The sequence below is a fragment of the Clinocottus analis genome, unplaced genomic scaffold, assembly GCF_023055335.1.
Source record: "Clinocottus analis isolate CAN_PGR_092001 unplaced genomic scaffold, fCliAna1.0.p SCAF_15, whole genome shotgun sequence".
Lineage (NCBI taxonomy): Eukaryota > Metazoa > Chordata > Actinopteri > Perciformes > Cottidae > Clinocottus > Clinocottus analis.
Genome location: NW_027175876.1, coordinates 12,649,552 through 12,667,935, shown reverse-complemented (window position 1 = coordinate 12,667,935; position 18,384 = coordinate 12,649,552). Strand labels below are relative to the sequence as shown.

General features: G+C 44.1%; 1 protein-coding gene and 1 non-coding gene across 15 annotated transcripts in view; both read right to left on the bottom strand.

Moving 5' to 3' along the window:
- Positions 1 to 226: 226 nt before the first annotated feature.
- On the bottom strand, positions 227 to 309 carry trnal-cag (transfer RNA leucine (anticodon CAG)). Its single transcript has one exon. It is a non-coding gene; the product is annotated as a tRNA-Leu (tRNA).
- Positions 310 to 1,388: 1,079 nt separating this feature from the next.
- The window catches only part of afdna (afadin, adherens junction formation factor a), an 87,719-nt gene continuing 70,723 nt past the window's right edge, over positions 1,389 to 18,384 (bottom strand). For 4 of the 14 annotated variants that reach the window (XM_068577005.1, XM_068577010.1, XM_068577011.1 and 1 more), the window contains 10 exons: positions 18,080 to 18,230; positions 16,970 to 17,390; positions 16,539 to 16,789; positions 16,234 to 16,448; positions 15,938 to 16,117; positions 14,085 to 14,126; positions 12,242 to 12,370; positions 8,679 to 9,225; positions 3,836 to 3,920; positions 1,389 to 3,215 (listed from right to left, as the gene is read on the bottom strand). In XM_068577005.1, coding sequence (XP_068433106.1) covers positions 3,062 to 3,215; positions 3,836 to 3,920; positions 8,679 to 9,225; positions 12,242 to 12,370; positions 14,085 to 14,126; positions 15,938 to 16,117; positions 16,234 to 16,448; positions 16,539 to 16,789; positions 16,970 to 17,390; positions 18,080 to 18,230 — 2,175 coding nt within the window. In that variant the 3' untranslated portion in view covers positions 1,389 to 3,061. The remainder of the gene's footprint in view (positions 3,216 to 3,835; positions 3,921 to 8,678; positions 9,226 to 12,241; positions 12,371 to 14,084; positions 14,127 to 15,937; positions 16,118 to 16,233; positions 16,449 to 16,538; positions 16,790 to 16,969; positions 17,391 to 18,079; positions 18,231 to 18,384) is intronic. The other 10 variants (XM_068577019.1, XM_068577021.1, XM_068577012.1 and 7 more) reach the window with 9 other exon arrangements.

The following is an 18,384-nucleotide window of genomic DNA, read 5'->3' as shown; positions in this document are numbered from 1 at the left end:
CACAGGATGTGAGGAACTGTAACGTAGCAGTTTTAACAATGACCTCCTCATTGACCTTTTCACACAAATGACAGAAGTTTTCAGTGTCTGAACCGCAAACTGCTCTGCAGCTTCCACTGGAATGTGTATCAGGATATCATAACCTCAGACAAATAATTGCGAATTTCCGGTAATATGTTGCCACTGTTGGTCTTTGTTAACTTAAAATGGGTTCATGAAAAGGTTATGTCAGAAGTGGGATTCGAACCCACGCCTCCAGGGGAGACTGCGACCTGAACGCAGCGCCTTAGACCGCTCGGCCATCCTGACTTGTGTGCCAGAAGGTTATTTATTTGTGATTTGTCACAAGCAGTGTGTGTTTCACAGCCTGCGTGTTTGTTTTTACACATGGTCACTGTTAACCATGTGAAACTGAACAATGAGGATAAAATAAGCAAAAGGTTATGTAGCCACAATATTATGATAGCCTAAATTTAAAAAACAAAAATCATAAATGTAAAAACCAAACCCCATTATGTTCTTCACTTTGTGTGTAAAGTAATGACACGTTTCAACATCTATGAGCGTACACAAATCCCCCCGTTTACTGCAGGCGTATTCAAGGAGGTGCCAATGCTGTTAATAGTAAATTATCATTTATTCATTACACTTTATCTATGGAACAGTATTTTTCATAGTTGAATTATGATCAGGCAGGTTAGTACAAACAGGAGATGTAAATAGATGTGCAGTTTACATCTGAAAACAAAGTGGCTGTCTCGTTTCCCGACGTTGTGGCTCCTCGGTTCCTTTCCTCGCCTCTTCATGTACTCTGTCAAAAGTCTCTCCAGCTGTTAAATCCGACTGCCAGCTGTGATCAGCTGATCCGCTGTCATTTGAAACAGACATCGCTTCATGTGATGCTTTCCAGAAAGCCTATTAACTCGTTTCCTTTCTCCTCGCATGGTAAAGATGCAAGTGAGGGAAACTTAGGAGACTTGGGATGCATCCTTCGTCTCTCACAGGGAGAGAGGGAGGCAACGGGCATTTACCAAATGAGACTTTGAACCGTTATTGAAATTGAAGTTAATTAAATATGACGGGTGTTACAGCTGATCAGCTGCTCATTGTTTAGTTTGAACTGTGTATTACTTATTTACAGTAATATTAACGTATTCTTGAAGTAACAAAAATACTCTGAATGCCCGTTATATTATAAAAGCATTTACAAGTTACACTTTGTAGTTGCTCGAGGAAAAGCTTTATAGACACTCCATCTGTAAAGTATTCAACTTTAAATCTAAAAGGTCAACTGAAGTATAGGTGTCATAAAGAGAAAAAAAAGAAAATATCAGAGAAACAATATTAATATCTCGCCATAGACAAAATACCACACTTTGAGCCTGCACTGTTGAAAACTCTGTATTTATTAATGATTTACAAAAAGACTAAACATGAAACCGTTAAGATGATTCAGTTCATTTCAAACTTAAAAAGGAGTTGCTCTTGTTGTTTTGGAGGAGCGGCGAGCGTGTCGTGTTTTACGGGTCAGTTATTTAACTGCATCTTATCTCACCACGGAGGATAGTCTTTTAGTGAAGGCTCCTGGAGAGAAAGAAATGAAATGAAGCCACACAGGATGGAGTTAAACTGCAGACGACAGATACATTTCAAACATGACTGTTTTTTATAAGAACTGAAGGTTCTCGCTCTACTTCAGTGTTGTCACTTTGACTCCAGTCCTAAAATAAACCACGTGGATCTCCTGACCTACAGCCGGTGTGAAGAACAGACAACCTTCCGTCGAACGCAGAAAACACAGATTATTATCACAGTACGAGGGGTCCCGACTGCAATCCGCTTCTCAAAACAGTTTGAAGATACATCGTTAATATTAAAAACAAGTTTTTGTGCAAGAATGTTTTGTTTTTTTTCTTCCTCCCCACAACGTTTGAAATAAATATCTCTAAAGCAAAAGAGGACTTAAAGAGTAATTCCTTTGTTTTTTTATTGTGAAAACCAACAATCACATTGTGAGTAGAAGAAATCCGTTTTCTGGCTTGAATTTCAGGTACAATCAATCAAATGAATCACACACAACTCTGCAAAACAAAAAAAGACTATTAGATTAAAAATAAAATTAGAGTGACCTCAGATTGGGGCAGAACATTTAAAACATTAACTCCACTGACGGGAAGATGCAGCGCGGAGACAGTCCAGTTTTAGAAGTACGTCCTGACACATTTGTCCTGTGACCAAAATGCTGTTCAACCACGTTAGTGTTGCACCTTTTAGTCGCCTGGCAGGTTTCTACAGTAGTAAAAGAGTGAGACAGTTGTGGACCCAAATATTTACAGTAATGTTGTGCACTTAAAGATCTTTCTCCGGACTGTATGATCCTTCAGAGTTCATCTAAAACATCACAAATAAAACAAAATCCCAATGCTTTCTCGCTACGGAATGAATTAACAGTGTTTCCACTTACTAAGAATTTAATTTAATAAAAAAAAAACTAAAAAAAAGAAGCAAATACAGATTGGTCTGGAGCTCAAACCCGGCATTTCTGCTGGCAATTAAAAGTGTGAAAACAACATGATGCAGAAAAAGAGCTTGAAGTATAATAACACCATAAAATTGTTCATATTTCAGTGAGCTATTTAAAAAAAAAGAAGAAGGAGAAAGAATTAAAATGAGAATAGACCTTTCTCCATCCCCTCGCCCAAAGAACCATTTTATAAACAAAAATATATCACCCTTTGTCGTGTGATTCTCAAATTCTCACTAAATACAATTAAAACTTTTTTTACAGTGCTTTATCATTATATAACTCCAACAGACCTCAATAGGGGGAAGAACAATGTTTTAAGCCATGAATGTCTCTCCTGTTGCAACGATGGAGCTACGTCGGGGGAAAAAAAGTGAATGGTCCAGTTATCGAACGATTAAAATAAAAAAATTAAAAAAAGGGGGTGGGGCAACACAAACAGGAGATGGTCAGTGGTTGTAAGCGAGCGCCGGCTCTCTCGACCCGCGACCTTGATGTGACCGGAGAGGTCGTAGTGGAGGGAAAGGCTCGGGGCGACTACTTGGTGTTGAGCTCGTTCTCCAGCTCCATGAGTTTGCGTGAAGCCTTGACCTTGTTGGAAACCTCCTTCCCCTGAGAGAAGAGACGCTGGCGCTCCTTGAAGGTCATACTCTCGGGAGCGCCGCCGGGGATCGAGTTCTCCTGCTCCTGACTGCCGAAGACAATTTTTTTTCATGCAAAAAGGCGTTTTATTACATCATTTGTTACGGTTGAAACAGTCCAGTTTGTTTTTTTAACAGGCGGGTTCATACACGGTGGAAGTAATCCTTCGTTAGTAGCCGCACTGAAGTGGCTCCACTTCAGCCCGACCAATCGTTTTAACTCTGATGAACTGTGATCTTCACAGCTGGAAGGCAGAACTTGTGACGCCCTGCGTATAAAATAATGTAGAAATTCTAGCAGTTTTCTGTTGTCTCAACTGGATTTGCATGTTTGGTATTAAAGTGATCCAAAATGGACGGAAAGGAATCAAGATGTTTTCCTCTAATATTGTGTTGGGCTACATTATTTTTAACAGGAACTCAATATTTGTATAGGAAGACTTTTTAAAGTAACCCCTCTGATTGAGTCCATTTTCCTGATCATACATATAAATACTGTATTATAGTACAATACATTGCATCCAACGCTATATTTAAGGAGTCATGAAGGTGAATTATAATATTACAGAATCATAAACTGGCAACTTAACATTGGACATAATGTTGATACAACATGATCAGCCCAGCAAATCAGAAACCAGGGGGGTAAAAAAAGAATAAAAAGTCTCACCCTTTCGTCCATTTGTCTCGCGGGTCGTTGTAGACTTCTCCCGATCCTACAACTCCTGCTGAGTTTCCAGTGTACGAGTTAAATCCTGTCCGAGGTTCAGGGGCCACACAGCAGACAGACAGAGCAGTGAGACACGAGTCAGCATCCTTCATATTACAGCGTTTGTCATCATGAATGCATTTCTGAGATGGAAGCTGCTGGCTGCTAGATGTGGAGGTCTCCGCCTCCCTCTTACTCCCCGTCACCAACACCGAATTACGGGCGTTTGCGTATTTCAAAAATCGTACAAATACATTTTCCCCCATTCATAGTGTTCATCGAGCAGAGACCCCGGGGGCTCCGGCGACCAGCAGCTTCCTTCTGTCGTCGTCACTTCATTTCCCACAGACCAGCCTGAGCGGCGGGAAGAAAGAGAGGGAACTGGAGAAGCGTTAAGGCAGAAACCGTTAGATGTCATTAAAAGAAGAGCGGCAAGCCACGAAGAGAGAAAGAGGGAGTTAGAAAGCTGTTAAAGGGCCATTCCAAAGCAGCGGAAATGGTCTGTGGAAGAGTCGATGGGATCTGAGGCCAAGGTCACCGTCACGCATGTCATGATCTGGAGCCCTGAATCATCCAAAAAAAAACACCATTTTATTTCCAACCGCTTTGACTTTTCATTGAATGAATGAAAACCATTGAATTGATGGGTTACAGTAGGATGTATAGACTATTTGGATTGAATGTTTAACATTGAAATCAAGCCAAGGAGTGAAGAACAAAAAGCTCCCGTATGAACGTAAGGAACTCTGTAACTCGAGCTCGCTTACAGTCTGGAGGCGCTAACACAAGGAGGGTGACCCGCGACCTTTGACCCCAAAGAAGAGCATTGATCAGTCGTCTCATCGTGAGTCACAGTGTCTTTCACAACCCAGAGCAACGTCCAGCCTGAAGCCCAGTGGATCACTACTATGTGGCCCAGCAGCGCAGTTTCATTTACAAACAAATGCGCTAATAAACTATAAGCCGAGCAATAATCTACAGAATACTTTTGCTTGTCAGAAACACAAAAACCATGAAAAGACCAAACGTACAATAAGGGTAATAAATGGATGCATTTAGGAACCAGAACACTAATGGAGCGCCATTTATTTCCTATTTATGAGAAAACATTTCCATGCTTCTTAGTTTTGGGGTCCATAGAGCTTTACCTACAGAGTATGACAGAGAAATATAATGTTGATAGCGTGAAAAAGCTCCGAAAATCTGCTCTTTTTGTCATTCTCGTGTCCGTTGAGGTCTGTTTGTGTCACCTGATCCTGCACTGCAGCAGGTGACCACAGGGCCAAAACACACATCCTCGCTCTGTGTGTGCAAACGGAGACCAGAACACTTCCAACAGACTCTACACGTGAAAGCAGAATCTGTGTTTATGGTTGAAACTACTTATTGAACTACTTATTGGTAAATCTTTGATATATATTCAGGTCTTTGAATGACCGTGAGCTCGGTCAGTACTGAGGAACGGGCCGACACGTTCTAGCTTTTGGTCTTTTCATGGGATTTGTTGGCAGACAAAATAAAAGGACAATGTCAGCGAGCAGGAACTAAGCAAAATGATGCGTTTAAGCTTTTGAATAAAAAACGGAGGCTGCGGATTTCGTTCACGGCACAATGTCTCACGCCACAGGCTGAGAGGAAACACTGCATCCAAACAGCTAATTAAAGATCTTCTCCATTGTTGTGCAAACTGTTAAAAAGCAGCGGTTGAATCCTACCAGATGAGTGACCCGGGAACCACCCGGGACTTTAGCCACTAAACATCTCAACTCCACTCTGCGTTTCAAAACAACGCAACTTGGGAGTCCAAAGGCATGTTGGGTCTGGTGTTTCAGATGAAATGGAAGTTGGTACAGTTGGGATGCAGACACGGTGACAGGGTGCAAACCCCGATGGATTCCTCCAGCTGGCAGCTCCTAAGCCCTTTACTTTGGGTTTCACAGCACGAAAGCAGGGAGAGATCTGAAGTTTTCGTTTGGGACGGGGATCAAGTCCCACTTCAGCCCCGAAACCACGAGAACACAAACTGGCCGAGAACAAAGTGACCACAGAGAAACAAGCCTCGCTCGGGGCCAGTGGCATTCCTCTGTGGAGCCAAAAGAGATGGAAATGATACTTCTGGCACTGCAATGGAAAAAAAAATCTCCAGATTCACAAAAAAAAGGCTTTCACTTGCTTTTCAGATTCTTAAAAAGCTGTGAAAGTTTTTTTTTTGATTCTTCATGAGTTGAGTCGACCAAAACTCAAATTCCTTCCGCACCAATGGGCCGTTTATGATGATTTGAGTTGGATTTTATTTTGCAGTCTTTATTCCCGAGCCCTTTCAGCCACATTGTTTTCTCCCGTGGTTTTATTCAGATTACATGAACATCTGCGAACCCACTCGTTGTTGCTTTGGGAGCTGCCAGCTCAAATCACACCTCATTTCAATACATTTTGGAGATTCATGTGTCAGGGAAGCCAGAGACTCAGGTGCCGTTTGGTCACCTGAACCTGCCGCAATGCCCTTTGGGAGTTGTAGTAAGGTTTAGTAAAGCTGCAGCGTTAGACAGCGGGGACACAGACGGACAGGACAAATGAAGGACGAGCCGGATCAGCTGAGAGCGCTGAAGCCGCCCGGCAACAAAGCACGCACAAGGATTTTGAACTATTGGAAAGGCAGGTTAACAGACAGACCGACACAGACACGGGCAACAGTGAGGAAAAGGAAGCACAAACGCAGAAATAGAGAATAAATAAAGAAGGCAGCGGCCTGGTGGAAGCTACGTACAGGCAGTGAAAGCAATAGACTTCAAGCCGGTTACTGGGGTGAGCTGCTGGCAGCCAGAGTGCAGTGTGTGTGTGTTTATGCTGCATGGGTGTGTGGTGTGATGCTCAGGGGGTTGGGACATGCAGATTTTATTTCTGAGGGGTGGGGTGGGATGGGTGGTGGCGCATTAGTAAGATCTTTTTTTTTTTTTTTTGTGGATTCGAGTGAATATGCAACACGAAGGTCTCCATGAGGTCTTGGTGTGTTTTAGTGTTCAATAAGCAGCAGGGATGGAGGAGCTTTATTTTGAAGGGCGCTTCCTGGACCTCAGGGGGCGGTAACATTCAGGCGGTGCGGCATCGGTTGCTCCGTTTGTCTGCGGATGCTCAGATCGCTTCAGTCGCGTCGGTTTATGAGTGAATGTAACTCTGCAGCGGTTCACATTTTTTCACAAAAAATGACTTGGGACTTATTATTTAACCTAAATGAGCTTTTAGTTCTTGTTTCTTTGTTGTACGTGATTAATTCTGGTCGACAGCAAGAGCTTGGAGGCTCGAGTTGTGTATTTATGCACTGCGAGCGGTAAAAAAAAAACAGCACATTTCACAATGTTGGAGAAATATTCATTAATTTGTGTATTTGTCCTTGTTTTATTTACATAATTTGATAGACCCCTAATAATTTACAAATACAAATATTACAGTAAAGCTTGTAAAACGCACAATTTTGTATATTAGAAATTATGACTTATGACCTTTTTGAGGGGCGGGGTCACGACCCCCATGTTAACTAATTAGTTTGTCTAAAGAACTGAAATAAAACTTGAATCATCTTCAATCAAATGTTCAAGGTTTTTTGGGTCATATACCTAAAAAAAATAATAAAAAAAAAAAAAGACCAGTTTGCTCAGAAATTATATTTCAGATAAAATCATGGGAGGAAAGAATTCAGACAGCTGCCAACTGGCTGCAGGTCACCTCCTCCCACGGTGAGATATCGCTTTCCAACAACGAGGCCTTTTGAAGAAAAGCAACGATAGATATCTTGACACAACATTAGACAAGGACAAACCAAGAAAAACATCTGTTTAATGTTTGATCTATGTTAAGATGAATGTGTGTCTTTAAGAGGGCCCTGTGGCCTCCGCGTGACCTTTAAAGTCTTTAACATAAGCCGCTGTCATGACTGAACTGCCACTAGGAGGCGCTGCAGTCTGAGCAGACCGAGTTACACAGAAGCTCAGAGTTTGACGCCAAGAAGATTTGGACGTCTTCGAAACAGCCGCAGACAAAGCAAGCGGCCCTCCACTCGACACACTGCTGCCGTGTGCGTTCGGTCATGTTAATGAAAGAGAGCCGAGTCCTTGAGGTGATTGATGGTTGTGTGAAGCCAATAGTGTCTCCTTCCCTTTAAAGCCAACACCGCTAAGCAGAGCCACGGGGCAGGAAGGGGGCAGGCGGGCTGACGGCTGGCCCCGCCCCCTCGTCCCAAGCAGCGACAGACCAGACACAAAGGAGACGGCGAGCGACAACACCAACAGTACTATGATTGGCTTTGATGGGTCCCAATCGGCATCAAATAAGTGGTGGCGTGATTATCGATTGCTTTTTCTGTTTGCTAGTGCTGATTGAAGGAGGGGGGCGGGGGGGAGAGGGGGGTTGTGTAGAGGAACATGTGGAGGGGGAAATAATTACTGGGTGGAGGTGTTCAAACAAATCAACATAAAAAAAATTACAGATACAATCGGATTTGTTCGCAGAGAGCGAGGGAAATTTCCACATATAAATATATAAAATAAGGAACAAAGTGATGAGCGGAGGGGACTGAGGGACGACAAAAAAATAATTTGGACAAACACGTAAAGAAGGAAAAAGTAGACGGTGGAAATGAAAAAGGCAGAACTCCTCTCTACTGAAGGGGGAAAATAAAGACAAAAAGTAGCACTAAACTATGAAGGAGTGGGTAGTAAATGAAGAGATGAGCGAATGAGAGGGAGGTATGGGAGCTGTGGAGGGCGCCGTGGCGAGCCTGACTCCTCCCTCCTCTCTCCGGGTCTACCTTTAAAGCCTCCTGGGGGCACGGAGCTGGGTTTGGCAGGAAGGGGGGGACCTGTACTGTTGGAGTTGTTGTATGGTGGCTGGAACGAGCCAGACAGGAAGATGCCGTCAGAAAGAGGGCGGGGCTTGCGCGCAGTGGGCGGCGGCTGAGGCCTGCTGTGATTGGGCGAGGCGGAGGCCGGGAGGTCGCCGTACGACTTCCTGGTCGCCGACAGCTTCACCTGACCTGATTGACTGCCGCCGCCGCCACTCCCTGCTTTGGTGGCTTCCTCCTCGTCTTCCTCATCTCCCGCGTAGGAGACAAACTTGGCGGTGTAGAGCGTGTCGGGGGAGGCGATCTGGGTTTTGAGGTAGGAGGTGTTTCTCTGTGGGGGGGGCGGGGGCGTGTTAGTAGGGTTGTGGGGGTCGGGGGGTTGGTAATCCCGGGGCAGCGGGGGCCGATACAGACCGGCCGGGTCGTCAGGAGTCAGCAGCTTTCTCTCGGCCTCGTCCTGCTTCCGCCGCCGCTCGGCCTCCAGGCGAGTGTAGTACTCCTCCTCCTGTCTCCTCTAAGGGAGGGACAACCTGTTAGTAAGCTCCACCCTGATTGGCTCTCGCCTCAGCTGGGGGAATATTCAACTCGTCCAAAAGCTCCACCGCCCTGCTTCTACTGCGGGGAAAACCACATCCATCTACCATCTAGAGTCTTCTGGGTCTAACTACAGTTTCTCCAACTGGGACGCCGTACAATACACAACCATCTGTTGCAGGACAAACACAAGTACACTATGTCTACCAGTTTGACACCAATGAACCATACCAGTCAAAGATAAGGGGCCTCATTTATAAAATAGTCCAACAGTAAAATTCCATCTCAAGCAATGACTTTAAGCAGAAAGATACCACAATGTAACTTAGAATATATATATATAGATTAACTTGTATTAACAAAACGTCTGGAGCATGCATTTCCTGTTGGTTATATTGAGGTTTGGAAAGGCGTTTGTGCATCTAACAGCCGAGTATTCTCTGTTCCTAAACTTGAAACATACAGTCAAGTCGCTTATTATAGAACTCACTAAATTATTTAATATTTCACAAAACCTGTGTATCGGTCACATTAATTACTGCATACTCTAAGACCTTCCAGCTTTTACCTTCATGGGTATGTCAGGGCTCGGCTTGTTTAAACAGACCCTCAATCAATACATAAAGATGGCATTATTAGTTATAGGTTGGAGGAATTATTGGTCGTATTGGATTCGACCTCACTGGTTTGCCACCGATACGATCTGGTCCTCTGGCACATGACCCGATCACCTGGCTATGTAAATAAAGCCTTTATCGTTTCATCCCTGACAAAGTCTAATATATTCATAAATAGTATATTGTCAATCAACTGGGTTTAACAACTCTACCAGTCAGACACAAAACTGGTAGAAGAACCCGTTTCAACCGGCCCACAGCATCTAAAAACCTCATCTGACGTTTGGCAACCGTTTCTGGCCGTACAGCAAACCGTCTTCCTGGACCACCCTGTCTACCGCCATCTCCCGTTTCCTTCAACACAGCTTGTGTGTGTGTGTGTGCGTGTGTGTGTGTCCATATGTGCCTGTGTATCCTCAATGTATACTATTGGGTTGTGGGTAGGCCCACCCTGTCTCCACTAGCCTGTGATGATGCTACACATGAATCTACTGCTGGAGGAATGTGTTTAGATTTCTGGGTTTGGAGCTCGACCAGCTGCTCTGGGTCACATGTGCTCAATCTTGATGCTTCTGATGTCAGATTATCTTTTTTTTCTTGGTCCGTTTCATGTAGTTCAGATGTTATAATTCTTCAAAAACATCTAGTGCTGTGGATGTATCCGAGCTGCTTTTGGTGGTCGGATCTGCCCAGTTGGAATCTGAAGAAACTGGGAGGGATTAGTGGATGTGTGGGTTTGAATGACTGGCTGGGTTTCTGAATATGTACAGTATGGATGGCTGAGGGTGGGAATGAGGCACATGAGTGGGTACAGATGTTTGTGTGTGTGTGTGTGTGTGTGTGTGTGTGTGTGTGTGTGTGTGTGTGTGTGTGTGTGTGTGTGTGTGTGTGTGTGTACTGAATATAAAGCATGTGGTTTTTTTAATATTTTTTTTTTAGGAAAAGTGGGCGGCATTCCCTGAACATAGTTTCTGAAGCGATGATGAATGGAAATGATAACAAAAAAAGATAAATTATAAACTCACAAAATCATAACGGCTTCCCCCCAAAACAACTGAAATAACTGAACTCCCTGACACACCGACAACAACAACAACTACAACAACGAGATGGGAGTCCCATGCTTGAGGTGGGTGGGAGCACATAACATGACAGCAACACGTCACATAGGGTGGGGGGTGCATAAGATGAGGTCATGCAGTTGGACATCTTTACAATAAACAGCATCAGATTAACAGTTAAAACATCTTAAAAACAACATATCATCCTCAAAGACAGAAGTTTGAAATGGATTATCACATAAACTGAATTAAACAAATATCTCAGACATACTTCTGACTACCATTTTTTTAACCTCGTCAAGTCATCAAATCACGTTATCAGAGCTACACATGTGAGTAATGTCATAAAAGGTACATTTGAATTGCATGTGAGGTTTTTAAAAGACCAGTGGTGTCATCAGCGGTCTGCAGTTCACAGGACAAACACGTCATAGGACACAATGATAAAAAAAAACACTGAATATGTTTGAGACGAGGATGGGCGGGTAGACACCAGATCAGACAACTGGTCATTTAAAAACACCCAAAGTACAACATAATGTCAAATGTAACACATGTAAATATTTTAAATTAATAACACAATAAAGTGTGCACAAGTGAAAGAGTCTAAAGACATGACAAAGTCACTGTGGAGCCTAACGTTGGACTGATGCTTTGGGCTGATATATTGAAATTGTTACATGAGCCAGTAAATCTAACTCTGATATGATCAATGTGAGGTTGTAATTTCGGATTTTATACAAATGTGCAGATTATTTCTCTGACAAGGAAGTAATTAACACCATTTCCTTTGAAGGGAGTAACTCAGCCTTTTGAGAATAACGCTTATCTGCTTTCTAGTGGAGTCAGAGGAGAAGATTGATGGCACTCTCACATCTCTACTGTAAATATAAAGCTAAGCAGCTAGTTAGCTTCGCTTAGAACAAAGACAGGAAACAGCTAGCCTGGGCCTGTCGACAGTAAAAAACAAAAACAAACATCCAGCAGCACCTCTAAAACAAACTAATACACACAATATATTTGGTTTGTTTCATCTGTACAAAACACTAAATGAGGTAAATATTTAACTTTTCATATTTTACTTCACACAGATAACCTAACTGCAGTGTTGCATGATGGTGTGAATGATACTTTAAGGGTTATTAAGGACATTTTGAAGATGCTGAAAGATGTAAAAACTTGTTGTGGTCCAATCCTGACATTCTCTTATATGGATTGGTTAACTCACAGAATCATAATAAAAAACATCCTGAGCATTCTTCAGACGAATGCACATGAATTCATTAAATCCTGTAGTTTCACAGATAAACAAACCGACCTTCTCTCCTGCCTCTCGCTTGGCCTCCTCCCTCCACCTCCTCTCCTCCTCCTGCTTTGCTCGCTCTTCTGCCTCCCGCTTACGAATCTCCTCCAGCTGCTGCTTACGCCGTCGCTCTTCGTCCTGCAACTGATCCCACAACCACACACACAGATGAAAACACACACACAGAGCGACATGCCAAAAGGCACACATGCAAACAAGGAATTAATTAGTACAACATGAATGCCGCGTCATTCATACACAAACTCTGAAAGCCTTTCCACATCAAATAGCTTGGACACTAATGTACACCAACATGTGTAACGTGAGGCAGGTTGGATTTGTCTCACAGGACTGCTCCAAAAGGGTAGGAGCAGTGTGCACTGCAAACACAGCATAGGCAGGTAGAGGCACACACACTCTCACACACACACACACACACACACACACACACACACACACACACACACACACACACACACACACAGCGGAACATGCGGACAGCAACGACATGCAACAAAAGCAAAAGGCAGATACTTGAGGTGTTTGATTGTAAAACATTAAAAGGCTCTTCTGAGGGGGAGAGGAAGAATAAATCAAGCATACCTGAAGTAACTGCAAGCCAAGTGGGCTGCAGAAACGTTCTGATAACCATCCCAACACAAACCCAGCGGGATACGCTGACACACAAAACAAACAGACCCTCACTCTGGGCGGTGGCTAAAAGGTCAGTTCAACATCACAAAACTACATATTTTGCCACCTCCTCCGAGAGGATAGGATAGATGTAATATATATTTTGGTTTATTTTTTGAAATAAATACAGTTATTTTATTCTTAGTTTGAATTTGTTTATCTATTTTTTTTAAACTTTTATCCAAATTTGTTTATATTCTAATTTCCATTTTTTTTAAATTTTCTATTGAATTTATCTATATTTTGTTGAACTCTTTCATTTAATTTAAATATACTAAGTCATTAGGCGATTAATATAATAATTATCATCATCATAATTACCATTTTTACTTAATATTGATAATATTATATACGAATAATTGTATTTATTATTTTCTAAAAAAAGAAAAAGATAAGAAAATGTGTAAGTTCTAACTGTGCGAAGTCAGTGGACTTTTTTCATTTTACTGTCTCGTTGTAGAAGCTGAAATCTCAGCGACAGAAGCACAACCATCTCCATCTAACGGATAAACATCAAAAAGAAAGTGAGAAAAATATGTGTTTATGTTTTGGTTGAACAGACCCTTTAAAAAGAGAACATAAAGAGGCTCAGCCGGTCACACACAGATGGATGGATGAATGGATGCATTCAAGGGCAACACAACATCTTGATGTGGCCCTGCGCACACAGGACTATCATGCATGGGTCTCCATCTGGACGGCCTCCTGTGATGCGATCAGCCATGCAGGCACCACCTCCATATGCACTCAAAACGTCACTGCTCGTAGGAACCACAGCAGCCTCAGCTCTGCTACTCGAGAAGCACGTAAAGGTTGGGTTTTTTTTAGGATTTGGAAACGCCAGTATTTCATCATTCATAAGCTGCAGCTTCACTCGCCGCTCCCCCTCCCAGCCCAGCAGTTGTTTTGAGTGGACAAAGAGATGGACAGCTTCCCCCAGCCAAACAACATCAAGCGTCCCAGGACGGCCTTTCCATGACCGGCGGCTCTCTGACTAATTGTGGCACAAGCCCTGCCTCCAACCCCCAACGACACGACAACAGTACTCCAGATGGGTAGGGAGAGACAGATAGGAAACACGGGGGCAGGTGGGCAGCCCAGACAGGAAACAGGAAGTGATGTTAGGGCAGGGAGAGGATACTCGTCATTAACAGGAAGAACATACCAAGTCTAGCACAGAGATAGCTGGGACAGCATTCTGCTGCTGCTGAAGAAGAAGACAATAAGAGTGTGAAACGGGGGACATACAGGGAGGGAGGGGGTAGAGGGGAAGGACCATGTACTGAAAAGGGAAGGTGGAGGTATCAATTTAACTTAGGTTCGTAAAAAAAAACAAAGAGGAGGGGAAGGCAGGGAGGAGGAAGGAGAAACTGAGGAGTAAAATAGGAATTAAAAGAAAGGAGGGGGAGGAAATACAGTAAAGTGAAAACATTGTTTTTCTCCACTGTGCTGGTTGGTGACTCAGAGCTTCTGAATCCACCACCATCTAAATCCATATAACCGCCGCACCACCTCAGCACTAATTCAATATAACTCACTATTACATGTAATTATGTCAAGGGACTTTGGCAGCTCCGTTTCTTCCACTTCTTCACCATTTTCTACTTTTTGTTTTTTAAAATCAAGTGCCATTGCCTTTAGTGTTCTGCGGCTACTTCATCAACTTTATTGTTTGTACCTTGTTTCATTTGCACTGCAACAATTTCCAGCAAGATAAACAGTTTGGTCCTATCTTATCATAGTGAAGGGTAACCTCCTGCCCAAGGGGCATATTAGGGCTCCTTCTTTCCTTAATTTCTATCAGTTTGGAGGGATTTGATGAAGAAAAAGGACCGTCTGAATATAAACTAAATAATTAAATCCAAATGTCCAAATTTGTATTAACCCAATCATGTAAACCAAGGACTGCATGGTGTACAGATGTTGAAGCTCTGCCCTGGGACAGAGTTGGGATTTTGAGTTATAGAAATAAACACAATTTTTGTATTTAGAAGTCGTTTAAATGCTTGTTTTTTTGTACAGCGGCACATGAAATCCAGAAGATCTGTTTAAAAGTACGTTATTACTTAAAAGAACTGGACCGACCGACCCAACCACATGAACCAACATACAATCACACACTCAGCCACACGGGCAGCTGCATCCTCCAGCACCCTCCCACGTCCATCACAGCCAGTCACACAGAAAGATTAAGGAAATAATGCTGCGCAAGGATAACAAATAAAAAAGTATCTTCTGAAGTAAGAGGAATTTGCTGGCTTTTGGACATTTGACAGCCATTTTAGTGCTGGAACAGTGATGTTCAATTATAAATTCAAAAATCCAATCCGGAGGATGCCAGAGACAAGTAAGTAAAATAATATCCCCTTTAAACTAGCTGTGACACTAGTTGCTGTGTCTTTGCACAACAGGACGCAGCTGTTTGCTATAAATCCAGAACCAAGTGCTGAGCGAAGGAACCAGAATCTACAGGAAACGTAAATCACCACGTGTTCAGACACACCACCTGTCACACTGGAAGTCACAGTTAGAGCCACATGATGTGGATGCCGCAGTAACGACACCCTCACCTGCCTGCCCGGAGCCCCCGTCCACCCTCCAGCAAATCAGGTTTAAGCAGCTCAGCATGGCAAAGCGATGACAGAAGCATGTTGCAGATGCACACTGCAGAACATTCATAGTGGGAGCCACAGAAGAATCCATTTCCCCCTCCAACGTTTGAAAGCTTCTTCTCTCTGCATTAGTCTGACTTTGTGTGGTTCGCCCTTCATTGTCTGCTGAGCTACACATATATTTTCTAAACTGTAAGTTAATTATTACTAAACGTCTGAGTGTTTAATTTCTCCTAAAACAGACATATTAAGATTTCCTGTCCTTTTAAACGTTCCCTTTACTCTCCTCTGCTGCATATTGGTCTCTTAAGCTTCAACTCTCCCTCCACTTCATTCAGTATTTTCTTTTTTTTACTCTCTCTTTCCCCTACGCTATCCTTTTCCATCACCACCGACCCCATCTTACCCTGGCTCTCTTCTCAGCTTCCAGCCTCTGCATGATCATCATGGTGTCCACGTCCTCGTCGTCCTCCTCCTCCTCGTCCTCGTCGCTGTGCTTGGACTCCTGCAGTCGTTTCTGGAACTGCCACTCCAGCATCAGCTTCCTCAAACGGTCGCTTTCCTCCGCCGTTCGCTCCGGCTTCGACTGGAAAACAATGTGTGCACCCGTTATTTGCAAATCCATCCTTGTATGCGTGTGCGTATGTGCGTTGTGTGTGATAAGTCCTTCCTTCCTCTGAATGGAGCTGAAATTGAGTCTACCTGGAGTTCCTGGATCTCTTTGTCCAGCAGGTCGACGATGTGAAGCTGCTGCTGCTTCTCGGCCTTCTCGCGGGCGTCTCGTTTCCAGGGGTCTGGAGACAGACTGTCGCTGGACGTGAGCTCCTCCTTGCTGATGGTGATGTACTGCAAGTCTCGCCTCTCGATGGTCCGTGGCTGCTGCTGCGGTAACAGATCCCTGATCACCGTGTCCATGCCTACAAGTAAATTAAATTATTATTATTATCTTCTATAATTTAAATAGGATTCTTATTTGCGTATACAAAACAGAGATAAGAAGGAGTTACCAGGGTTGGAGGCACTAGCAGGCGGAGGAACAGCTGATCGCGGCAAGCTGGACAGCTTCTCCGGTCGGGCTGGAGGAGGCGGGGGCTGAGGCTGAGGGGGGATGTAGGGCTGGGGCGGGGCCACGGAGGGAAGAGGGGGCTGGTGGTGCGGAGGAGGCATCGATCCTCCGTTGTTGTGAGGTTGGACGGGCATGACGGGGTTGGCCCGGATCTGACCCAGCTTCCTCTCTTGCTCTCTCCTCTTCCTCTCCCTGGGAAATCATCAGCATCATTAAAAACATAAAATTGTATGTTATATTCTGTCTATTTGGATGTGCTGGTTTTCTGTTGTTTTTTTTCAGCCTACAGTGAAAATCAAATTGTCGTTTTGTGTGTGACAACTATTTTGATAAATCTAATAAAACATGAATAAAAAACAAAAATAAACGAACCCCCACCTCTCTTCCTCTAGTCGAGCCTTCTCCTTCTCATACCAGCGTTGCTGCTCTTCGCGTTTCTTGCGGTCCGCAGCCTGCTGGGCTGTGACGGGATTAATGGCGGCGGGAGGCGGCGGAAGCGGTAACTCGGGTTGGGGTTCATAGGGCTCAAAGGCGTCGGGGTAAGGGGCCGGGGGCGGGGGCGGAGGAGGGGGCAGGTCCGAGCGGGACGGCGTCTGGGCCGGATGCGGCGGCGGCGGCCCGGAGTGCGGAGCGTTGGGCGTCTTCCATCGGCCCGGCCCGGTCTTCTGGTTCAGGCCCTTGTTGGAGGAGGAGGAGGACGCCGAAAAGTTGAGGTGCTCCTGGCTCGACGTGGATGACTCCAACGAGGAGGACACCTGCGGCTGTGGGGCCCAGTGGTCAGGACCTCCGACACCTGGAGACAGGCAGAAACACAGTCAGCGCCCGATGTAAATCTGGGACTTGGTGGCGAGGTGTTCCTTGTTATAAAACAATGAGTTGTAGCATTAAAAGTATTTTTTTGTGACGCCACGAATCTCCGATCAAACATTGAAATCCACTATTTCCCGTCTGCGACTGGCTCTGCCACTGCCTGCACAGCAGAGACCATGGAGTGCTGTGGTCATGGAAGGAAGACAGCGGTTTGAAAGACAGATTTCCCATCAGAGCTGCAGAGTTGTGGTTGTTTTGTTTTTTCCTCAGTTGGCCTCACCCTCCTAACCTCAGCACTCAAGGTCGTAGCGTTGTATTTAAATCAAGTAAACCCACGAGATATTTGGAAAAAGGCAACCGCATTAATGGAGTGTCAATCCAAACTAATGAACTGACTGCAACAGCCAAGTGAACGGACTACAAGTGACGTGACCGTATGCAGGATTTCTCATCTCACAGATTCATTTTTAAATATGACAATTATAATTGTTGAGTCACTCTGAATAAAATACTGGGAGTATTACATAACCGTAAACAATGATATCACATTAAAATAAATTTTAGAGGAACATTTTGGGTGCTGAAAACCACTAAATTGTTCCATAATGTTGCAGTTGATACACTATCGGGTGCTACGGTCCCTTTTTTTTCATCCGAGGTCTTTTTTCCTACCTCCAGGTGGACCTCTCTGGTAGTCGAGCTCTCTGTGTTGGTAGTCCATGTCCCGGTGCTGGTAGTCCTGCTGGTAGTGCTGCTGCATGCGCTCGTCTGGCCTCAGACCTCCTGGTGGGGGGTACAACTCCTCCTGGGAGTGGTTTATGCGCTGGGAAGAGATGAAGACATTGAGTAAGAGACGGGAGGAAAAAGGGGCAGACTATGAGATGAAAGAGAAGAAAAAATGGGGTGGAGAGTTGAGCGGGAAATGAAGAGAGAGAAAGGGACAAGACATCTGGACCATCCAACATGTTTAGTTGAAG